General features: G+C 37.2%; 1 protein-coding gene across 4 annotated transcripts in view; it reads right to left on the bottom strand.

The window, feature by feature from the left end:
- Positions 1 to 13,588: 13,588 nt before the first annotated feature.
- Cul3 (cullin 3) overlaps positions 13,589 to 20,233 on the bottom strand; it is a 77,713-nt gene continuing 71,068 nt past the window's right edge. For all 4 annotated transcript variants that reach the window (XM_034521266.2, XM_034521268.3, XM_076914940.1 and 1 more), the window contains exons 14-16: positions 19,728 to 19,914; positions 17,309 to 17,454; positions 13,589 to 15,258 (exon numbers count right to left, since the gene is read on the bottom strand). In XM_034521266.2, coding sequence (XP_034377157.1) covers positions 15,127 to 15,258; positions 17,309 to 17,454; positions 19,728 to 19,914 — 465 coding nt within the window. In that variant the 3' untranslated portion in view covers positions 13,589 to 15,126. The remainder of the gene's footprint in view (positions 15,259 to 17,308; positions 17,455 to 19,727; positions 19,915 to 20,233) is intronic.

Genomic DNA, 20,233 nt, shown 5'->3' with positions numbered 1-20,233 from the left:
TGACCACACAAATACTACACACACTATACGAGCTATATCCACAACTGCCAAACTCGGAAACCACTTAAGTGTCATTTAATTGATGAATAAAGACTGATAGCTCTTTACTGTGGAGTACAGAACTATTCAGTGACAGAGGAGTGAGCTATTCACGCATGAAAAGATATGTAGAGTTTTAAAATGCATCTTGCTGATTGAAAGGAATCAGTCTGAGGAAGCACCAGCTGCCTGGTATGACAATAGGACAGTAAAGGTATAAACAGTAGACTGGGGGAGGAGTGGACGACAGGAGTACAAGGGATTTTCAGGGTAGTTAAGCTGCTCTGTACAACACTGTAATGGTGGCTACAGGACAGTATGTACTTGTCAAAACCCATAGTAGGAGCAATAAAGAGGGACTTGGAGAAGTGATGGAATCACAACAGTTCTGAATTATCTGTTTCCAATCGTCCATCAAATTGTGAACCTGTGAATGGATTAATCCATTACTTAGTTCAGAATCTAGTTGAAAAAAGTAAGGCTATATTTTGTTGTTCCACTGTCCTTTGCTGACTGGTCATCATTGGGAAAGCAGCGTACTCTGGGTTAAAACATCTGAAACAGAGTCAAAATAGGCCTCTTTTGTAGCTGCTTGTATTAGAATGCTAATTATAACCCCCCCCCCAAAAAAAAAAAAAAAAAAACTGCTAACAAAACAGTATCTGCATGTAGCTTCTGGGAACCTGCCCCCAGTTGGTTCTGATAAAGATGTCAACAGCTAATAACTGGGGAGACAGACAAAGAGGCAGGATTAGGACTGGAAGGAGGAGAAAGGACAATCCACCAAGCCAGGGAGGCGTAGAGGAGAGACGCCATGCCTGAGGAGAGTGCCTGAGGAGAGTGCGGGACAGAGAGGAATAGGCACCATCTGAAACAGCCAGGAGAGTGTGGCCCAGAGGGCTGCCCAACTGGATCCAGGGCAGCCAACATGGAGCACAGAATTAATAATAACTTGGGATTAGCCGCATGGAGGTTAGGCAGTGGCCAGCTGTTTTGCTGTTTAAGGCATATTAAAATATAAAGGCTGTTGTGTGTCTTTCATTTGGAAACATAAACCACTGGGGCAGGTAGCAAACCTGCCAATGGGATTAATATTTATTTCTACACTTTTTTCTTTTACATTGTTTTTCTGGGGTATTTTGTCACAGTGATAGAAAACTGTCATGAAAATCTGTAATTAAAAAAAAAAGGGGAAACTGCTACGTCACATGAATGTTTCTGTAGACATCTGCCCAGGCAACTGTCTGTTCAATTATGGTCCTTCTCTGGACATTGAAGTGCATTTTCAAATTTTATCACTATGCTGATTAGAGTCAACTTTTCAAATAGCCGGACTTTCCCAGTTTTCCTATGAATCAGCTGAGCTAAATACAGTACGCTCCACTTTGCTTGTTGAAAACTTCTAACTCCTCATGTCAGGCAGAACAACTGTGTCTCTCAGCTTGCAGATCTGTTATACAAAAAAAGTTCTTTGCTTTATTTATTTGTGTGTGTATGTGTGTATAGGTTAGATAATAACTTTTGGGAATCTGTTCTCTCCTTCTACCATGTGGTCCCGGGGATAGACCTTAGGTCACTAGGCTTGGCTACAGACATCATTGTCTGGGGAGCCATTTCACTGGCCTTTTGGGGGAAGAAGATTTAGATAGGGTCTCACTATGTAGAACAGTCTGGCTTTGAACTCACAGAGCTCTACCTACTTCCATCTCCCAAGTGTTGAGATTGTGCCACCATATCTGGCCCCCTTTGTTTAATTAAGTTTTTCCTTTGCTTTCATTGTAATCTCCTTTGTGGTTTTGGGTCGGAGTTGATATAATCCTCAAGATGGTTGTATAAATATCTTTATGTATGTAGGGGATTCTTGACAGCTACTGCTAAATCAATCTAAATCTACTTCAGTTTTTTTTATTGCTTTTGGTTTTTCAAATGTAAGGATGGTAAATTGGTACATTTATTTTATCAGCATGAAAATAATTAAGCTACAAAAATTATTCAGTGGCTCTGAACCTTCCTAATGCTTCAACCCTTTAATAAAGTTCCTCAGGCTGGAGGGATGACTCAGAGGTTAGAAGCACTGACTACTTTTCCAGAGGTCGTGAGTTCAATTCCCAGCAACCACACAGCAGCTCACAACCATCTGTAACGGGATCCAATACCCTCTTCTGGTGTCTGAAGACAGCTACAGTGTACTCACATATATTAAATAAATAAATAAATAAATAAATAAATAAATCTTTGAAAATTTCTCATGCTGTAGTGACTCTAGCCATAAAATTATTTTTATTGATATTTCATAACTGTAACTTTGCTGTTACGAATCATAATGTAAATATCTGATATGCAGGATATCTATGTGACCCTTGTGAAGGTGTTGTTTGACCCTCAGATTACTTCTCTAGACATTAACTTGACATTTGTTTTCTAGTGGTCAAATACTTTTTAGGTGGTCCTTTTTAAATGACTTGTACAACTCCAGTAAAGGTTAGCATTATTTTTTTAGGTTACATTTTGTGTGTGTGTGTGTATATATTTGTATTTATGTGTACCTGTGAACAAAAGCCATGGTGCATATGTAAAGGTCAGAGGACTTGTGGGAACTGGTTCTTTTTTTCAACTGTATAGGTCCTGATGACTGAACTCAGATCATCAGACATGGCAGCAAGCATCATTGCCACTGAGCCAAGACCTGCCTTTTAATAAATCATAAATAATGTTCCATGTTATAAAGAAACTAGAACAAAGAAACTAATCAATGTGAGAGAAATCTTGATCTCTCTTGATGTTATCACACCAACACATATCACATTATTAAAACAGAAGCTAAATCCCTCAGGTTACCATTTGTAAGAAAAAATAAAGCTTGACCTCATTTTAATGTTTATTTTTCAAAAAAAAAAAAAGTAAAAATAATTAGTTTAGTTGGTGTGATACACTACATAATGGCTTCCTCACAATGTTTACATGCTAATCCCCAGAGCAGCAGGTGTGATTTAAACACTCTTTTGAGTAGGAAGATTATCCTGATTTACCTAGTTGGGGCTGACATAATATCTCAGGGCTCTCCAAAGAGGACACAGGAAGGGTAAGGGTCAGACAGAAAGGTGGGGTACAAGGAGAGGAAGACGGAGGTAAAGATGGTATATGAATGCAGGAAGAGTCTGAGGTAGTAGAGGTTGAAGACTATTGAAAAGCCAGTGAAGGAAAAAGCATGAATTCTTCCCTCATGCCTCCACATGTACAAGGCAAAGACAACTCATTGGGTAGTATTTTCACCGTGTGACATAGTAAAATTAGGAAAAACAGTAACAAAAGTGTGAGGGGCTAGTCTACACAGCAACTCGGGAAACCTGTCCTCTACAAAGGAAACAACTCATACTATAGGATAAATAAATCAATTGAATAAATTATAAAAATCATATATACACATATGTTTTTATAACTGGTATGCTATGAAGACAGACTTCTGCTGAAGTCAAGAAATGTAGAGCCGGGCAGTGGTGGCACACACCTTTAATCCCAGCACTTGGGAGGCAGAGGCAGGTGGATTTCTGAGTTTGAGGCCAGCCTGGTCTACAGAGTGAGTTCCAGGACAGCCAGGGCTACACGGAGAAACCCTGTCTCGAAAAACCAAAAAAAAAAAAAAAAAAGAAAAAAGAAAAAAAGAAAAAAAATGTAAATGTTTGTGGATACTCAAATTTTTCAGCAGAAACACTAATTAGTAGATGAACTAAAGTGATTAAGGAATCAGATTCCCCACGGGAGCCAGGAGGCTACGTTTGGAAGTGGTACCCATTAGACTTCCAAGTTCTTTTCTCTATGATGAGAATACATTTTAGTTTGTTCCAGTTACTATGACAAAATACCGAAACCTGCAAAACTTCAACAGAAAATTGTTGGGGTTCTAGAAGGCAGAACAATGGTAAGGTGCAGGCAGGGTAGTACCTGGAGAGAACTCATGGGATGGTTCATACAGTACATCTTCTTGCAGTGTCGTTACAGGTTCTGTCTGCATAATCCCCTTTTAAAGACCCTAGAAATGCAAATGCCTTGGAGATCAGGCTTCATTATAGGAATTTATAGAGAAGACAAATGTGGTAGGGTGTATATAACCTGTGGGTATACAGAACATGGTAACATGTTCTTTAAAGATGCTATCTCCCTTAAGATGCTTCAGCTTAGCTGGAAACAAGAGGATTACATATAACAAGAAGTAAAACAGGCAAATAAGGGGGAATGGCAGTGAGATAATATTTAAGTATGAAAGGTAATTCTCATAGGAGAGTTAGAGCCAAAAGTGTTGGGAGTGGAAGGTTATGGAGGTCGTGAAACATGAGCCACATAAAGGTCCAACATTCTGTCTAGGGCAATAGAGTTCCCCCTTCCCCCTCTTATCTGTCCATCACACCACCTTCTTCTGTCTTACATTTGTCTACCAGCCACCACTCTACGCTTCAGTTGTCTTCTTTTTCAATGGACTCTGCAAAGCTTCTCCTTGTATTGCCACCCAGTCTAGCAGAGATGTTCTTTGCCCAGAGGTTATTTTTGTTTTGCTTTATTTTATACCCTTGTCTACATTTAGGTCTCAGACTATATACTACTTCTTCCAAAAGTATTTTCTAACCATGGATGCCATTCTGATCTACTATCACTCTTCATGTCCTTTGTATTACGTACTTCAGAAGACACACTCTTGCATGTACTTTTTTCCATGCTTACTGCTCATTTCTTCATCCATAATGGGTGCTTTGTGATGACAAGCTTTCTGATTTTACTCACTATACTTTCCAGGTATAATTAACAACAGTAACTCACTAAAGTAATACAAAGAAACACCAGGAGATACCCCAATATTTTATCTTTCTCTATTTACAATAACTAATGTGTGATTTTTAAAACCACACAAAGCCCTAAAGTTTACACATAGCTAGTGATATTCCAAACAAACTTGTCTTTTCCCACTCATAGGAGAGGTTTGTTCCTGGAGACCTGGAAAGCAGCATTGCTTTGAGTTGCAAGTTGGTTAATCTTCGTAATTTTTTACTAGTTGTTTCAGAGGCTTTCACCTAAGCCCTTTCCTCTTTACTCTCAATACCCTGCCAGTCTGGGTATAATAAGAGACAGATTCAAACAGTAAATTAACCACAGCAAGTGTAACATGGAGGATTGCTATTTAGATGATTTAACATGAGTATTTATGCTTCTATGGGAGAATAACCATGACACAAAATAATTCTGCTGGGCACTCTACAATTTAGGCAGAGTTCTTAAGGAAAAATTCACATGTTGAGGTTCAGACTCATGGGAAGAGGGTGTGGAAGAAGAAACTGCTTATTCCTGTTCACAGACAAGTAGGAACAATCCTCTCAGAAGCTGGTGAGCCAGATTGTGGGGAGGTGTGGAGAGATAGGTACCACAATGTCATCAAGGTCTAAACAGATACTATCTTAGGTCTTAACTGCTATGAAGAGAAACCATGACCACAGCAACTCTTATAAAGGATGTTTAATTAGGGCTGGCTTACAGTTTCAGAGGGTTAGTCCATTATCACATGGTGGGGAGCATGACAGCCATATAGGCAGACATGGTACTAGAGAAGAAGCTGAGAGTTCTACATTTTGATCTGCAGGCAGGAGGCTGTGCCACACTGGGCATAGCTTGAGCATAGGAGACCTCAAAGTCCATGCCCACAGTGACACATTTCCTTCAACAAGGCCACCGCTCTTAACAGTGCCACTCCCTATGGCCAAGCATTCAAATACATGGGTCTATAGGGATCAAACCTATTCACACCACCACATTGGCTATGCTGGGAAGAGCTTGTTGAACAAAGCCCAAGGTTTTGGGTCAGTAGAGGCAGCCAGTGAGTTGGCAGAAGGGATTGGGCTTGCAGAAGGAGTAGGGTATCCCTGCAGACATGGCTGGAATCAGGTGCTAAAAATACTACATCCTGCTAACTTTGTGGGCTTCCACGAATGGCCTTACACAGGTAGCTCCAAAAGCTGCAAGGAGCAAAGGTCAAACAGCCATTTTACTAGAGCTGCTTGACATGCCTGCATGTGTGCGTGCATGTCTTGTGTCTAGAAGGGGCTGTGGCCATAGCAATTTGGTTGGTAGTATCAGGTAAGCTGCTGAACTTACATTAAGGGCTTAAGAAAACCATAGCTAGCGCTGGAGATAGCATGTCAAAGGAACTGCCTGGGTCCAGCTTCCAGCAACTACTTGGTGACTAAATACCTGTAACTCTAGTTCCATGGGATTGGACTCCTTCTGGCCTGTGGTGGCATTGCACATACATGGTGCAGAGGCACAGACATAAAAATCAATAAGCCTTTACAAGAAAAGAAAAAGAGAAAGAGAAAACTATACTTTGCTGGCACCTCGTGCTGGAAGAGCTGCCCGACCCGCCAGTTTGTGAGCCAGCAGAACTGGAACCTGATCAGAAACACTCCTTGCTTCTCTGCGGTGGCTCACCACTGCCTTCCACTGGCAAAGCTCAATGCTAGGTTAGGCAGGTGACTATCTTCAAAACCCCAAATAGTCAGTTCATTTGGAGAAAGACAATACATCATGGGCATGGAAGACCTTCAAAGGTTCTTCCTGCACTTGGGCTTTAAATGACACCCACAAAGAGTGATGACACTTCCAGCTGTGTTGCCCAGCCCTTTTCCTAGGTCCCAGGTGCATAGCACAGTGCTCAGCGGTTTCTGGCTACAGAAATGGCAAGGTTCCACACTGACCCCTTGATTCCCCGTCTCCCAAATTAATCAATTTCTCTGTGCATTTAAAACTACTCTCCAAAAAAACAAAGTCTATTAAAAATACGTACAAAAATACCCAAACACCCCCAAACCCAACAAAACATACAAAAAAAAAAAACCAGCCCCCCCCCAAAAAAAAACACAACAAAACTACTACTTAACACCTCCTCCTAAAATGGTAAACTTTTTAAAAAATTCTCACAACTAAAGCCTTTAAGTGACATCCTTTTCTCCCACATTCCAGATACTGTTGTTCAAAGTCCACCATAGCCACTTCTTAACCTGGTCCCAGCAGTCCTCTGCCTTCAGTGAGAGATTGAGGACATAGTCACACCCCAGCAAGTACAAGGCTCCTCCATTGCACTCCATTCATTGCCCTTGCAATGGAGTGAAGGCTGTGGGCATCACAGCCCTGTTCTCTGTGGAGTCCTGCTTCCATCTTGTCTGTCCCATCCCACCCCAGTCTTGTATTTTGCACCTGGGATGCCCTCTCCTAGTCCTTTCTGGACAGTGTTAGCCTGTTTTCTTCCTTTGGCCAGAACTTACTTTTCTCATACTGACATGAGTTACTCAAGAGCAAATCACCTTTTCATTAAAACCTACTCCTGTCATCTTATCTAAAGTGACAACTTACCCTTCCACCTCTTTGAGCTCTTCATTTGCCATCACAGCATGTCCACAAAATTCTGCACATGCTTGTCATTCGGAGCATGCTCTTCTTGCTCAAGGCTTTTTGTCTACTTTGTTCCCTGTTGAATCTCCAGTACCTAAAATTCTATCTAACAAAGAAAGTGCTTGATAGATAGGGTAAAATGAATTTATGGAAAAACCAAATGTTACTGTAACTTAAATATATTTCATTACATTCATATCCTATAAGATAAGGCTATATATAACACATAGATCAAATAACAGATTAGGAGATTGGGGATGTTTATTTTACAACAACCCAGTTATATCTGGGAGCCCACACACCACCAGCAGAGGTAACTTCCAAAATTATAGCTGTTTGTATCTACTGCCTTTGGACATATAAAGAATGAATTAGAATTTGGTGAGAATCACCAGCACTCTGGTCTTTTTTACTTCCGTCCTTCAGAGTCCCTTATAATTTAGGGTTGAACATTATATTAAGGAATTAGAATCCAATCTAGAGAGACTACATAAATTAGTATCATATAAATTAGTTATAGTTATCTCAAATTGGTATCAGAAATGACAGGATTATAAATCATATCAATCTTTGGCTGCACTTGATAGAACATGTTTTTGTACAGATGTGTTTTATATTCATGCATTTGTAGTACATGTTTTTAAGCACAAAGAAGTATCCATACCATGAATCCTGATGACACAAGTAACAATGGTTAACTTACATACTTTTCTTAGTAAACAAATTTACTGTGATGATGATCTAGGTATGTGGGTTTATAGGTTTGTGCATTTTTTTGCCTTAGTAAAATCTGTTGGTATTTCATATTGGTTTCTTAACCATCTTTTTAAAAAACTAGGGCTTAAAGTCATTTTATTATTGTCTGATAATGAACTGTATATGTAACAAAATATAGTAAAAAAATCCTTTCCCTATCAGTTATCTAGTAACCCTTAAAATCTAGTCTCTAATCATGCATATACAAACAAGCACACCCAGACCAAAGGTGACCAAATACAGACATATGTGTTCAAAAGCACTGACAAAAAAACTGGACTTAGTATAATTGTTTTGTAACTATCTTAATTCCTCATATTTTGGTCATAATGACTATAAAGAACAGGAAAAATAAGACTTAAATAGTTACACTAGCTTAAAAATGGATTGATACCTTAATCTAATTTTATAATCTCTAGGTGATAAGGTCAGTTGAGAGCATGATATGGCCAGGCCAATGGGCAGTTTATGTAAATGAGGACACCCAACCCACTTAGTGTTTCATAAATGATCGTTGCTATTCTTAAAGGATAAGAAGGCAGGTATTGAAAACTGATTAGCAGGTACCATACTAAAAGCTATTTCAGTGAGAGGATACTATCAGCTACTCCTTAGTAGGCCAAAGCTTCAATCTTCTAGAAGAGGACACAGATGGAAAACAACCACCCATCAGAGTTGCAGACTCTCCCTGCTCCCAGACTGTCACTGGGTCCAGAGGCTTGGAGAACCGACTCATGAGAAGTAAACACCAGGCTGTGCTTTCAACATAGGCTGAGAACAGGGCCCACTATTGGGAAGTCTATGAAGGGCAGGTACATCTGGAGAGGGCAACAGTTGAGTCTGGAAGATTGGTTTAGAGCTAGGGGGAAGTCTGAGTCACTAACCTTGAAAACTGGAATTAGGTTTTAAGAGCTTGTAGGTTTTATATACTTAGATTATGCAATGTTTTGTGCCAATCTGATGAGGGAGTAAACACATTTTAACTTTTTACTGGCTAATTCTATGGATGAACTACTGAAAAATAGCCCAAAACTTACACCAGACCAGGGAATTAGGAAATCAAGAATCCTGAATTCTTGAGGAAGTTATCTTATGTTAAATTATATATACAATCTTTAAACCAAAGGCTAAAAATAGAATCTCTTCAAGTCATCTAGATTGAAAATTGCCAGGAAAATGGTTTGTATTTATGGACATAATTTGCAAAGTTGGCTATACAAATCCCAATTTTTGCCACCCAGACTAAGTCACATCATAATGCATGGTTCTAGTGGATAAATTCCAAACTCAAGTCAATAGGTACTTGCTTGTTACTCATCTAACACTGCTGCCTAAACTTGGACTTGTAGGAGCAAAGTCACTGAACTTGGAATTCGGGCTTTTTATCTAAGTTCATTTCCTCTTAGTGACAAGGCCTATTAGAGAACACAGGTTGCTACTTTTCTGTGATGGCAATATGACTGATGCTACCCTCCCAATGAGAACAATAACTTGGCTGTGATGAATGTGACCCGTGACCATAAGCCCATTTTCTTACACACTTTGCCTTGAGAAACACAGTTATAACCAGATGTTTAGTAAATACAAACTACTAAAGCATCTTTCCACTTATTAAGAATAACCTTAGCTAATTAATGAAACTAGGAGTTAGTGTAACACAACCGTTCAACAATGGCTCCTCCCCTAGTTCTCCCACAGCCTCACCTTGAACCTATAAAGCCATCATCTTCACAAGGGAACCCCTCTAGGTTCTGGTGTGCGCTTGGGATAAACACCAGAAAAGCCTGGCTATTTCTCTTCTTGAACTGCCTTTTATTCTTGAGCACTCTTCTATAAGCTTGGTGAGAACAAACCTTCACTACCTTGAAAATGGACTCTGTTCCTTTAATGGCTCAAGTCAAGTCAAATGAATACAGATGCCTTCCAACAAGAATATGGATTTTTTTCTTAAGAAATGCTTTTCTTAGAAATGTTGCAAAAATGTTTGTAGGCAACTTCTTGAGGGGACTTTATGAAAGTGGATCCAGATCTTCCCCAGCCTCTCCCCTACCTGCCCCCCCCCCTTCATTTAGACATCACAGTCACCATGTCTTCCTGCTTTGTTAGTACACACATGCTGTACCTCTTCTAAGAGCTGCACTGGAATAGAGTGAATTGTTTTGTTATCACTCTACATCATACTATTTAGTTATATTTCTCAGCCTTGTTTCATCTATAATTCTACCTTTAAAACATCAAGCTAGTAAGTCTAGGCTAACACACAGAAAATATTAACTCCACAGGTGTTGATATTTGACAGTGTTCTTTTTTCAAACAACAGTACATATCATATATACCAATATGCACACTACAATTTTTTGTCCATGCTGTTTCAGTATCAGGAACACCAATAAACCAACAAAAACGTCCATCAAACTATATACCAAGAAAAATCTTAAGATCCAAATTCAATTTGCACTGCTCACTCTGTATAAACCACTGGTACATGAATAGTCATTAAAAACACAGGCTTTTAGAGAGTTGTGTCAAAATTCCAGCATTGTCCTAGTAGGGAGATTTTGCATTTTTTTTTTCCAGGCTGTTTTTCGTTTTTTAAACCAGTAGTTTCTAGAAGTTCCAGTGGTCTAAGCCAACAACAAGCATCTGCATTTATCCTTTGCTTTAATGCATTTAAATTGTAATGCTACTGACTTCATTTGCATGAAACTCTGCACATGAATATTAACTGTAGTATAGTTATTTACACCCCTATCCCAGGAAGGGGGGGAACTACTTTAGAAGATAGTTTTTACTGAAATCTAATCAACTTAAGTAAATTGTGAGATTATAAATGATATGAAATTATTGTAACACTTGCCCGTCAACTTAAAACCACTTGCTATATAAACTTTTGCAATTTTTTAAAGGTAATATATCCTACCTTCCTATGGTTCAGAGTGAAGACTCTCAGAGAGCCAACAAGGTATCTGTGTTGTTCACTTACACAAGCAAAGTGGATTTTGTAATTATCAGTTGTGTTAAATGCACCAAATAAAGGTCCTGAATACTATACAGTGCCACCTTAAGTTTTTGAGGGTGAGCTGTCTTGTCCATGTTTTTGTTACATTATGTCTGAGTTTTATTATAGATTTTAACTTAGGAAGCTCAAGGCTTCTAAGACTTGTAACTACCTGCTAATGATAAAGCCCACCTGGAACTTAGCACATCCAGCACACCAGATCCTGCTAAGTGTCATTCAGCAATCACAATAGACAAATAATCTGGAGACTAAGGATTTTAATTTTTCACACTGGAAGAACTGTGCACATTACAGCTTTATGCTCTATGAGCTATATTTTATTAAAATGCTTCAACTTTACTTCATTAACTAGAAACACAGCACACACTACTTGGAGCTTCTCATATACTACAAGGCATTTCACTGAGGCCCACTCAGAGTCAAGTTAGACCCAAATATTAAGGATGAAGTTACTTAAGTCTTGTTTACAAATGTGTCATTTCTAAGAACATTTCATGAAGTTTTATTCAAGTTCTCCTAAGAGCTAGCTTTATGACCAATCATTAAATTCACTGTCATTTTGTGTCTTCTACCTTCTGGAAAACTGACTTGGAATGAAAAACAATGCAATAAGGAAAAAAATATATATCTTAACCACTTACCTTGTGATCCTCACACTAAGAATTTTAGAGTATATGCTCCTTTAAATGGACATGTTCCAAAATAGTAGTCACCATCATCCTTGCTTCTTGCCTAGTGTTGGTATCAGCAAGTATGGGCCAACTAAAACATGCAGAATTCCATACTGAGATACATTTCACATTACATCTATTGCTTCATGCAAATGAAGTACACAATGCCAGATTTAAATGGAAAACCATATATATCCATTTGCAACATAAGACACAGACATAAACTCCAAAGTACTAGCTTAGAATCAAACCAAGGTTCAAATCTTGGCTTGGCCATTTTTCAGCAGTTGCACAACACTTGGTAAGTCAGAGGACATGACAACCAAATAAACAACAGAAAGTGCTCACAAGTGAGCACACAGTAAACACCTGTGTGACTTGACTATTTCTGCTCTCAGGACTAGAAATAATTTAGTTTCACTTAGATTTTTTTTCATTCTTATCAACAGAACATAAAGTACTTACTGCATAATTACTATATAGTGCAAAATATATGATACAAATGGTACACACCAAGGCTTCCCTTCTAAGACTGAGAGAACCTTATATTGTATAATACATGTAATATGAAAACTCAGGGTATTCTCAAATGACAGTTGACAGACAAGGGCAAGATATTGTATTATTTGTTCAAAATGGATATTCAAAATTAGCCCCAAAAAGACAATGTGTAAACTTAATATACTAAAATTTAGACCCAAATAGAGAAATCAACTATTCAAAAACCTAAGGTGTCGGTGAGGGCACTAGTTTCTGGAAATGTACACATTATTTGTAGAGCATTGGTTCTTACCTAAGCTTTTCTGTCTGTCCTGCATACTGAGGAAACAAGTCAACAATGCTCCACTGCTCTCAACAGTCTCACTGCAAAGGCATAGTATTTTCCAGATCTTGAAACGGTGCCTTCCTTCCCTGTCCTCACAATGCCCCACACATGCATCCCATAATTCCATTTGTATAGTTCACTGACATAAAGAAGCCTTCCAATTCAAACCATTTTTTTTTATTTTGTGAAGCTGTTTCCTAATTGTAGTAAACTTTCAATATTTAAATGACAATTAAAAAATGCTGTCCCACAAAGAATGACAGCAAAGAATAACTTAACAATTAATGACATCATTTTTTATAGCTGGAAAAATTATCCATCTTCCCTAAAATTCAAGTCACACACAAAAAAGCTTATCACATTATTGTTTTAAACCACTTAGGGGATAAAAACGTCAATGACCTATTGCTGAGAAATACTCAAATGCATCACAGGAATTTTGTAAGGTAGCAGAGCCAGCACTGCCCAACAAATAAATCTACTTTAATCCAAAAGCAAGCATCTACCAGAACAAGCAGCAACCCTTTATGTCCCTACATATGTTAGACCTGATCTATACAGATGAGCTGTCCTTACTTCCAAACTGTTAAAAGCAGCTTCCTTAGTAAAAATTTTAATTACACTGGAAAGCAATTCTTCACTGTTCCACTGTACCTGTGCAAGTACAGCAAGGTGTACTGAGAACCTGTCCATATTGGTCTCATGTACCTTTACTGTCTCATGTAAAGGTGGAAAACATGTAGAGTTTAAGATCATATGACTTAAAATCATAAAGTGCATATAAAAGCAAATTTAAATGTAATAAAAGCAAGTCTAAAAGGAAAATTATAATCCAAGACGCATGGGGAAAATATTTATGTGGAGCTTTTAATCCATATTAGAATTCAGTTATTGTAACTTCATAAATTTAACAGAAACCATCTTCTGAGACATACATTCTAGTAAGTATATAAACAGTATTGATATTCAATGGAGAGTTGGTTACTTGTATTCAGTAACATTTCATTTTTATGACAGAAATCTAGTGGTTTTCCCCAATTACATATCTAAAACATTATCTTGTAAGAAAAAAAATGGAACAAAATTAAATAAAATGGAAGATAAAAATACTCTGAAGTTAAAGCAAACTATAATCCTTGGCAGATCAATCAGGTAGAAAACGTCAGTGATAGTTGGAAGCACAGAGGAATGGACACAAATCTGCAGCACAAAGCACATCTTTGAAAACATGAGAACAACTCTTCAGGAGACAATGGATAGCTAAATATCCACGTTTGAAAAATATTGCTTAATCACTTTCTAAAACACAGCTGCAAGAACTTTAGAATTCCTTCAAACTATCAAGGTAATCTATTTATTGCATCTTTAGATTGCATTTTGAAACAATGGTGTACCACAGCTTCACCAAAATATATATTTAAACTGTGTGTGGGGGGGGATGGGAGATATATTTATAAACAAGTGGTAGAATGGATGTGCTTTTCAAAGGAACTGAATTAAATATAACCAGCTGCCACCTTTGTGCTCTGACATACTTGAGTTAGTGTGTATATGAATACGAAATTCATTTATTTTTGTCTACAATAAATGAAATAAAAACACCACCCTATACAATCCACTATTAGCAGTAAGTACAACAGCAAAAAATTATTGTACAATTTATACATACTAAAATATTTTCTTTCTCTAGAAATAACTCAGAGCAAAACCTAATTATCTTAGAACTTAATTTGGAAAACCTCAGATTACAAGAGAGAAAAACAACTCAGGGTATGTACTGATGTCCAAACAAAGGTCCTTGGTTATAAGGCTGTGAGACTAGTAAGTGCAAGTGGTAGGATAAAGCATGCGCCAATTGTATGCCTGGGTCTTTGTATATTTATCAAACCTTTAAACAATACCAGCTAAGGAAATGTCACAAGCAGAGCAAGATAACTGGGAATTGTGCATCTCGTTTGCCATTCTTGCTACCCGACTTACACAATGCGCAAAGTGCTAATAAGCAACACTACAGAAACACATTTACATCAACACTGAAGACCTGGGGAAATGAAATCCAACAATTTTATTTTAATGAGCTGTGTTTTCTAAATTTGTTTTATTTTTTTCCTGTTTTCATACAATATTGAAAACAAAACGCGGCACATTCACATTTTCCCGAGGAACTGTAAAGATGATCTCTACAGGGATAACGTTGGAAAGCCTGAAGCTCAATCAACTGAAGTTGAAAACTCTCAGAGGGAGTAGAGGCTTGATCTGAGTGGTCTATAACATGTACTGCAATTTAACAGAAGAGATGGTCGTCTTAATAGTATGATTTAAAAGAACTTCCCAGTCCATGCGAAGAGTACAGTCCAAGAATAAATCAAATTTCTGAATGCATTTTATGCTACGTATGTGTATACTTTGCGATCCTCAGGTGTTCGTGCCAAATATTCTCTCTCAATAAGTCCTTCAATACGTTTCTTAATAACAACTGGACTTGGTAAGAATCGAGCCTTCAGTTGCTGAGTTACCTAAAAAGAAAAGGTAAAGTCTAATTTTTAACTGAAACACTTTCACATAAACAAAAATCCCTAGTAAAATCTTTAGTAAAAATCTCTAGTAAAAATGTTACTAGAGGTGACATTCCATTTTAAAACTAAAAAAATTAGTAATTGTACATCTAAACTAAAAAAAATTTAGATGCACCAGACATGGTACCTGATACCTATAATCTTAGCACTTGGAAATGTGAGGCCTCAACATAACAAACAGATAAAAGAACTACACAAGAAAAAGTACAAAAATTTTAAAGCTTTTACTTAAAAATTTAATGGATGTTTAAAACACACTTCTATGTGTCAAATATAGGGTTAAATTTCAGTATTCTGAATACATACCAGCACATAGTTTAATCATTTTAATGACATTATTAACTTCTGGGTTAACTTCCCAGTTCATAGAACCTAGTAGGATAGCGTGTTTACAAGCAAAGTGTCTGGATCCAGACTGCCTGGGTTTAAATTACTGATTCTTCTCAGCCCAGCTCTGGAATCTCAGAGATGAGTTAACAGATAAAATCCTTTACAGCAATGGCACCCAATACTAAGAGCAACTTCTGGCATTCTTTGCTCCAACTGCAGTCAGATCTTAAGCATGATGCTAACCAGTAATATATTCACTGTAGCAGCCAGTCTGCTAATCATAACACACACACACACACACACACACACACACACACACACACACACACACACACCTGATTTTAACTGCAATGTAAGCTGCTGTTTCATTTTATAAAGGAAATAAAAAATTGGTATTAACAATTAGTAACAGAACCAGAGAGAATCTAAACCTTTGTCTTCAGAGCTCACGCTCATTTCAATAATCCACCCTGACTCATCATCCACCCTATTAGCCAGATTTTCTTTTACTCTTGTTAATCAAGGCTATTTTCCAACATGCAATTATTGGAAATTCTTTGAAATGTGAAATTTTAGCATTCAACCATGCAACTACAATCTCTCATCCTCCTACAATTACCATTGTAGTATTAAAAAACTTGCTCTTGGTAGGTAGTTCTTTTCCAACCTTAGCTTCTCTGTCTTCTCAGAGTGCAGTTAATCAACCTACTTATTAAAAAAATAAGTAACAACAACAAAAATCTTTGCTACCACCCACTTGAAATTGCCAATCCTTAACTCTATCTTACAGACTGAATAGACTTCTTCCTTATAAGGTCTAAATTGCAATCAACTCTCAAAACCATCTTCAACTCTGGATTTGAACATACTTCATAATGCAGAATCTGTTAAAGGTCAGATTGCTGACCTTAAAATTTCTGATTCAGTATGTCTGGGTGGACCAAGAACCTCTATGTCAAAGACTTGTGTCATGAGCACAGCTGGTTCAAAAAGAACCCCTTTAAAACCAATGTCCAAGGGTGTCTTCTCAGCATCATTCATTAAGAATTCTCATTGCTCCCGAATATATGGAACTGTAGGGCTCTTTCTTGCAGTTTTTTTCTTTTGTTATTTCCCATGGTACTCCCAAGCAATTTAATATGAACTCAGTTCTGACTGTATTTCTATACAATGTGAATTCCCAATTCAATGATTGGCCTTTTCACTTTTCCACTGACTTTCAGTGCCATAATCAACTCCTGCCCATGCATATGCCAGTATTCAATAAAGTCAACTGTGCACACCATTATTAATTAAGATATGGACCACACAGAAGTACTCTATTCTCTCTCACTTTATAGTTAAAGGGCTCAACTTCTGTCTACTCACTCAAGCCTGAAACCCAGGAGGCTAAACTCATCCTTCTCATTTGCCATCATTCGTTAATGAACTGCCAGCTCTACTTCTCAACTCTTAACTATGTTAACGGCCTTTCATGGGTATTGGTTTCGTAACTTATGAAAAGAAGCTCTCAAAAACAATGGTAAGTTACTAATGTTCAGAAATACAGGTGATTTGTTTATAAAGGCATATTGATATACAGGGTTTATGCACAGTATCTTGTTCTTAGTGAGCAGTGTTGTGTGACAATGATGTTGACCCAGGCTTCAAGTTTCCTTACCTCTGCTACTAAAACATTGTGCTGCATCTTCTTCCTAGACTTCATTATTCGCACTATAGCAGCTTCTATCTCATGTTTTCTGTCATCATCTACTTTCTGTCTTGTTTCTTTCCTTTCTGGGTCGGATTCACCTTGTTTGGCTGCAACTAAAATAGAAATAAAACCATTTATCAGGAAAGTGATTAATAATTTGGCTTATAATAAAATGTAAAGTAATTTAGTTTTAAAGGAAAATTCATCTCCATTAGAGTATGTACACAATTAAATACACAATAAGCAAATATTCATGCTCACCTCAATTAAGAATTATTCTTTGCAAAATTAGAAGTTAGTTTTAGAGGGGAAAAAAATAAAGTCTTTTTTTTTTTTTAATTAATAAAAGAGTCTCATTATACGTCCCTGGCTGGCCTAGGACCTACTAACTTAGACCAGTTTGTCCTCAAACTCCCAGAGTTTCACCTGTTTTGGTCTCCTGAATTCTGGGACTAAAATTGCACTGGATACATACATGCCTGGCTGACTAGAATAATTCTTATCCTAGAAGAACAAGGTAGTGGATATCTTCAGTGGTACCATTAGTAGTACACAATTTATAAACTGCCCAGGACTTTCAGACCTCAACTCTTACTTTTCCATCATGGCTTCCAAGTTTTATTTCAACAAAAATATTTCAGATAGGCAAGTATCTGTTGTGTTTAATTCATAAGACACTGTAAGAGAGGGAAGAGCAGGCATTGTCAAGATTCTATCAGTTATACAATAAAAAAGCATCACTGAGGTATCAGAAAGGGAAATATTGATCTGTAGGCCTTGCCAGTATCTCCTTGGAATTTATTATCTAACAAAATTCTTTTCATAATCTAATCATCATATTCACACTGTATTCCAAACTTTAGAAAAGTCTCACTCTGTCTTTTCTATTGTGTTTGAAGTAACCAGTAACAAACAAATAAAGAACTAATGTATAACTATGCTGTAACTGATGTAGCAAACAACAAAACCATTTGTTGTGCTATTTGGCCCTTAAAAAGAGACTGGCATGAAACTTTCTGAATGAAAGCAGAAAATCTCAAAGAAACATGGCTGACTATGCACAGACATAGACATGAGATACAAGATTTATAATTTATAAGATTATTATGGCATGCATAACCATTTAGCTACTTGTAGGTAAAGTTTCTTGGTTAAGAATACTGCTTTTAGGCTGGAGAAATGGCTCAACGGTTAAGAGCACTGACTGCTCTTCTAGAGGTCCTGAGTTCAATTCCTAGTAACTACTCACAACCATCTGTAATGGGATCTAATGCTTTCCTTCCTCTGATGTGTCTGATGAGAGGGACAGTGTACTCACAAACATAAAATAAATAAATCTTAAAAAAAAAAAAAAAAAAAAAAAGGCATTCTTGACCAAAAAATACTGCTTTCTCCTAGGGACATGACTTAGTGTCTAAGGGCCAAAGAAAACTTGGCCCAGCATGTGTAAGGCCACAGACAGATTATAGCTTCAGTATCTTTTTTTTTGTTTTGTTTTTCGAGACAGGGTTTATCGGCATAGTCCTGGCTGTCCTGGAACTCACTATGTAGACCAGGCTGCCTCAAACTCAGAAATCCACCTGCCTCTACCTCCCGAGTGCTGCGATTAAAGGCATGCACCACCATTGCCCCGCAATAGCTCCAGTATCTTATCATGTCTATTTGTCTGTCCATCCACCCACCCATCCATCTATCCTAATGTCTTTTTCTCACTCAAACAGAGACACATACATAAAAAAACTGCATTCAGTATTATCTCATAAGAAAAAGAGTAAAAGCTAATAAAAGTAATCTACACAAAGAATTATTTCCCACCCATGCTGAATGAAAAATAAATAAAAGGAGATTAAAAGAAATAAAATAAGTAGTAACATGAAAACACTAAAAGAACAAAAGAAATCATTGAGACAATTGAGAATACAGAAATATAGCTAGTATATACATATTATACAATTATTTTTTTTATAATGTAGGAAAACACCTTATTTTAAGGAGATGTATGTTCTGAGGTGTGTTTGTCTGTACTAATATTAACCTTGAAACCAGGTAGCAGAATGCTTTAATTCTAAACAATGAAAAAAACAGGAAGGCTTTTTGTCACTTACAAACAAGAAAGTAAAAACAAACTCATTATACACACTGAATAATATTTTTATTATCAACATGACAGACTTTACTAAAAATTGTTAACAGTATTATTTATGCTTTTAAATTAAAGGTAACATTGGCTTTACAATTCCAAAACTTACCCTGTTTCTCATCTTAGGACCAAGCATATTGTTAACAATGAAACTATTACTTTTTAAGAGGAAAAAATTCAGCAGATGTAAAACTTTTTAATGTAAAATATATATTATTTTAAAAAGAAAAATTTAATTGTAGGTACCTGTTTGAATCTTGACTCTGTGTAGTTTGGATGTGAATTGATCATTAACTGTAAATATGTGGCCACTTTCTATCTCCTTGGACTTGGGTTCTTTTGTGAGGACCCGCTGTGTTGGTTTACCACAGGCGAGGGACTGGAGGGCTCTAACAAGTTCTCTTTCAGGAATATCTGTCTCTTGTTGAATCTCCTGAAAATTTCATTAGATTTAACATAATTAGATTTTCCCCACAAAGATTAAAAGTGTATTAGTTAATCAGCAAATAAGTAAATCAAGCAGTAGCTAGAGAAAGGTTAATTCTATTAAGGAATTCATTGACAATAAAGAATCTCCTGAATATTATGACTTGCTACTAAAATCTTATTATTTGGACAAACTATAAATTGTTAAAAGGCAAGGGTATTTCTGCTTCAAAAAGTATGTAACAGATTCTCTAAAAATGCTTCTGCAGGTACCACCAAGCACTTACCAGCATTCAGATAAACTGCTACAGCAGTCTCAGGAGTAC

The sequence above is a fragment of the Arvicanthis niloticus genome, chromosome 17 (assembly GCF_011762505.2).
Source record: "Arvicanthis niloticus isolate mArvNil1 chromosome 17, mArvNil1.pat.X, whole genome shotgun sequence".
In the NCBI taxonomy this organism is placed as follows: domain Eukaryota; kingdom Metazoa; phylum Chordata; class Mammalia; order Rodentia; family Muridae; genus Arvicanthis; species Arvicanthis niloticus.
The sequence above is the reverse complement of the archived record's forward strand: the minus strand, read 5'-3'. Positions and strand labels throughout refer to the sequence as shown.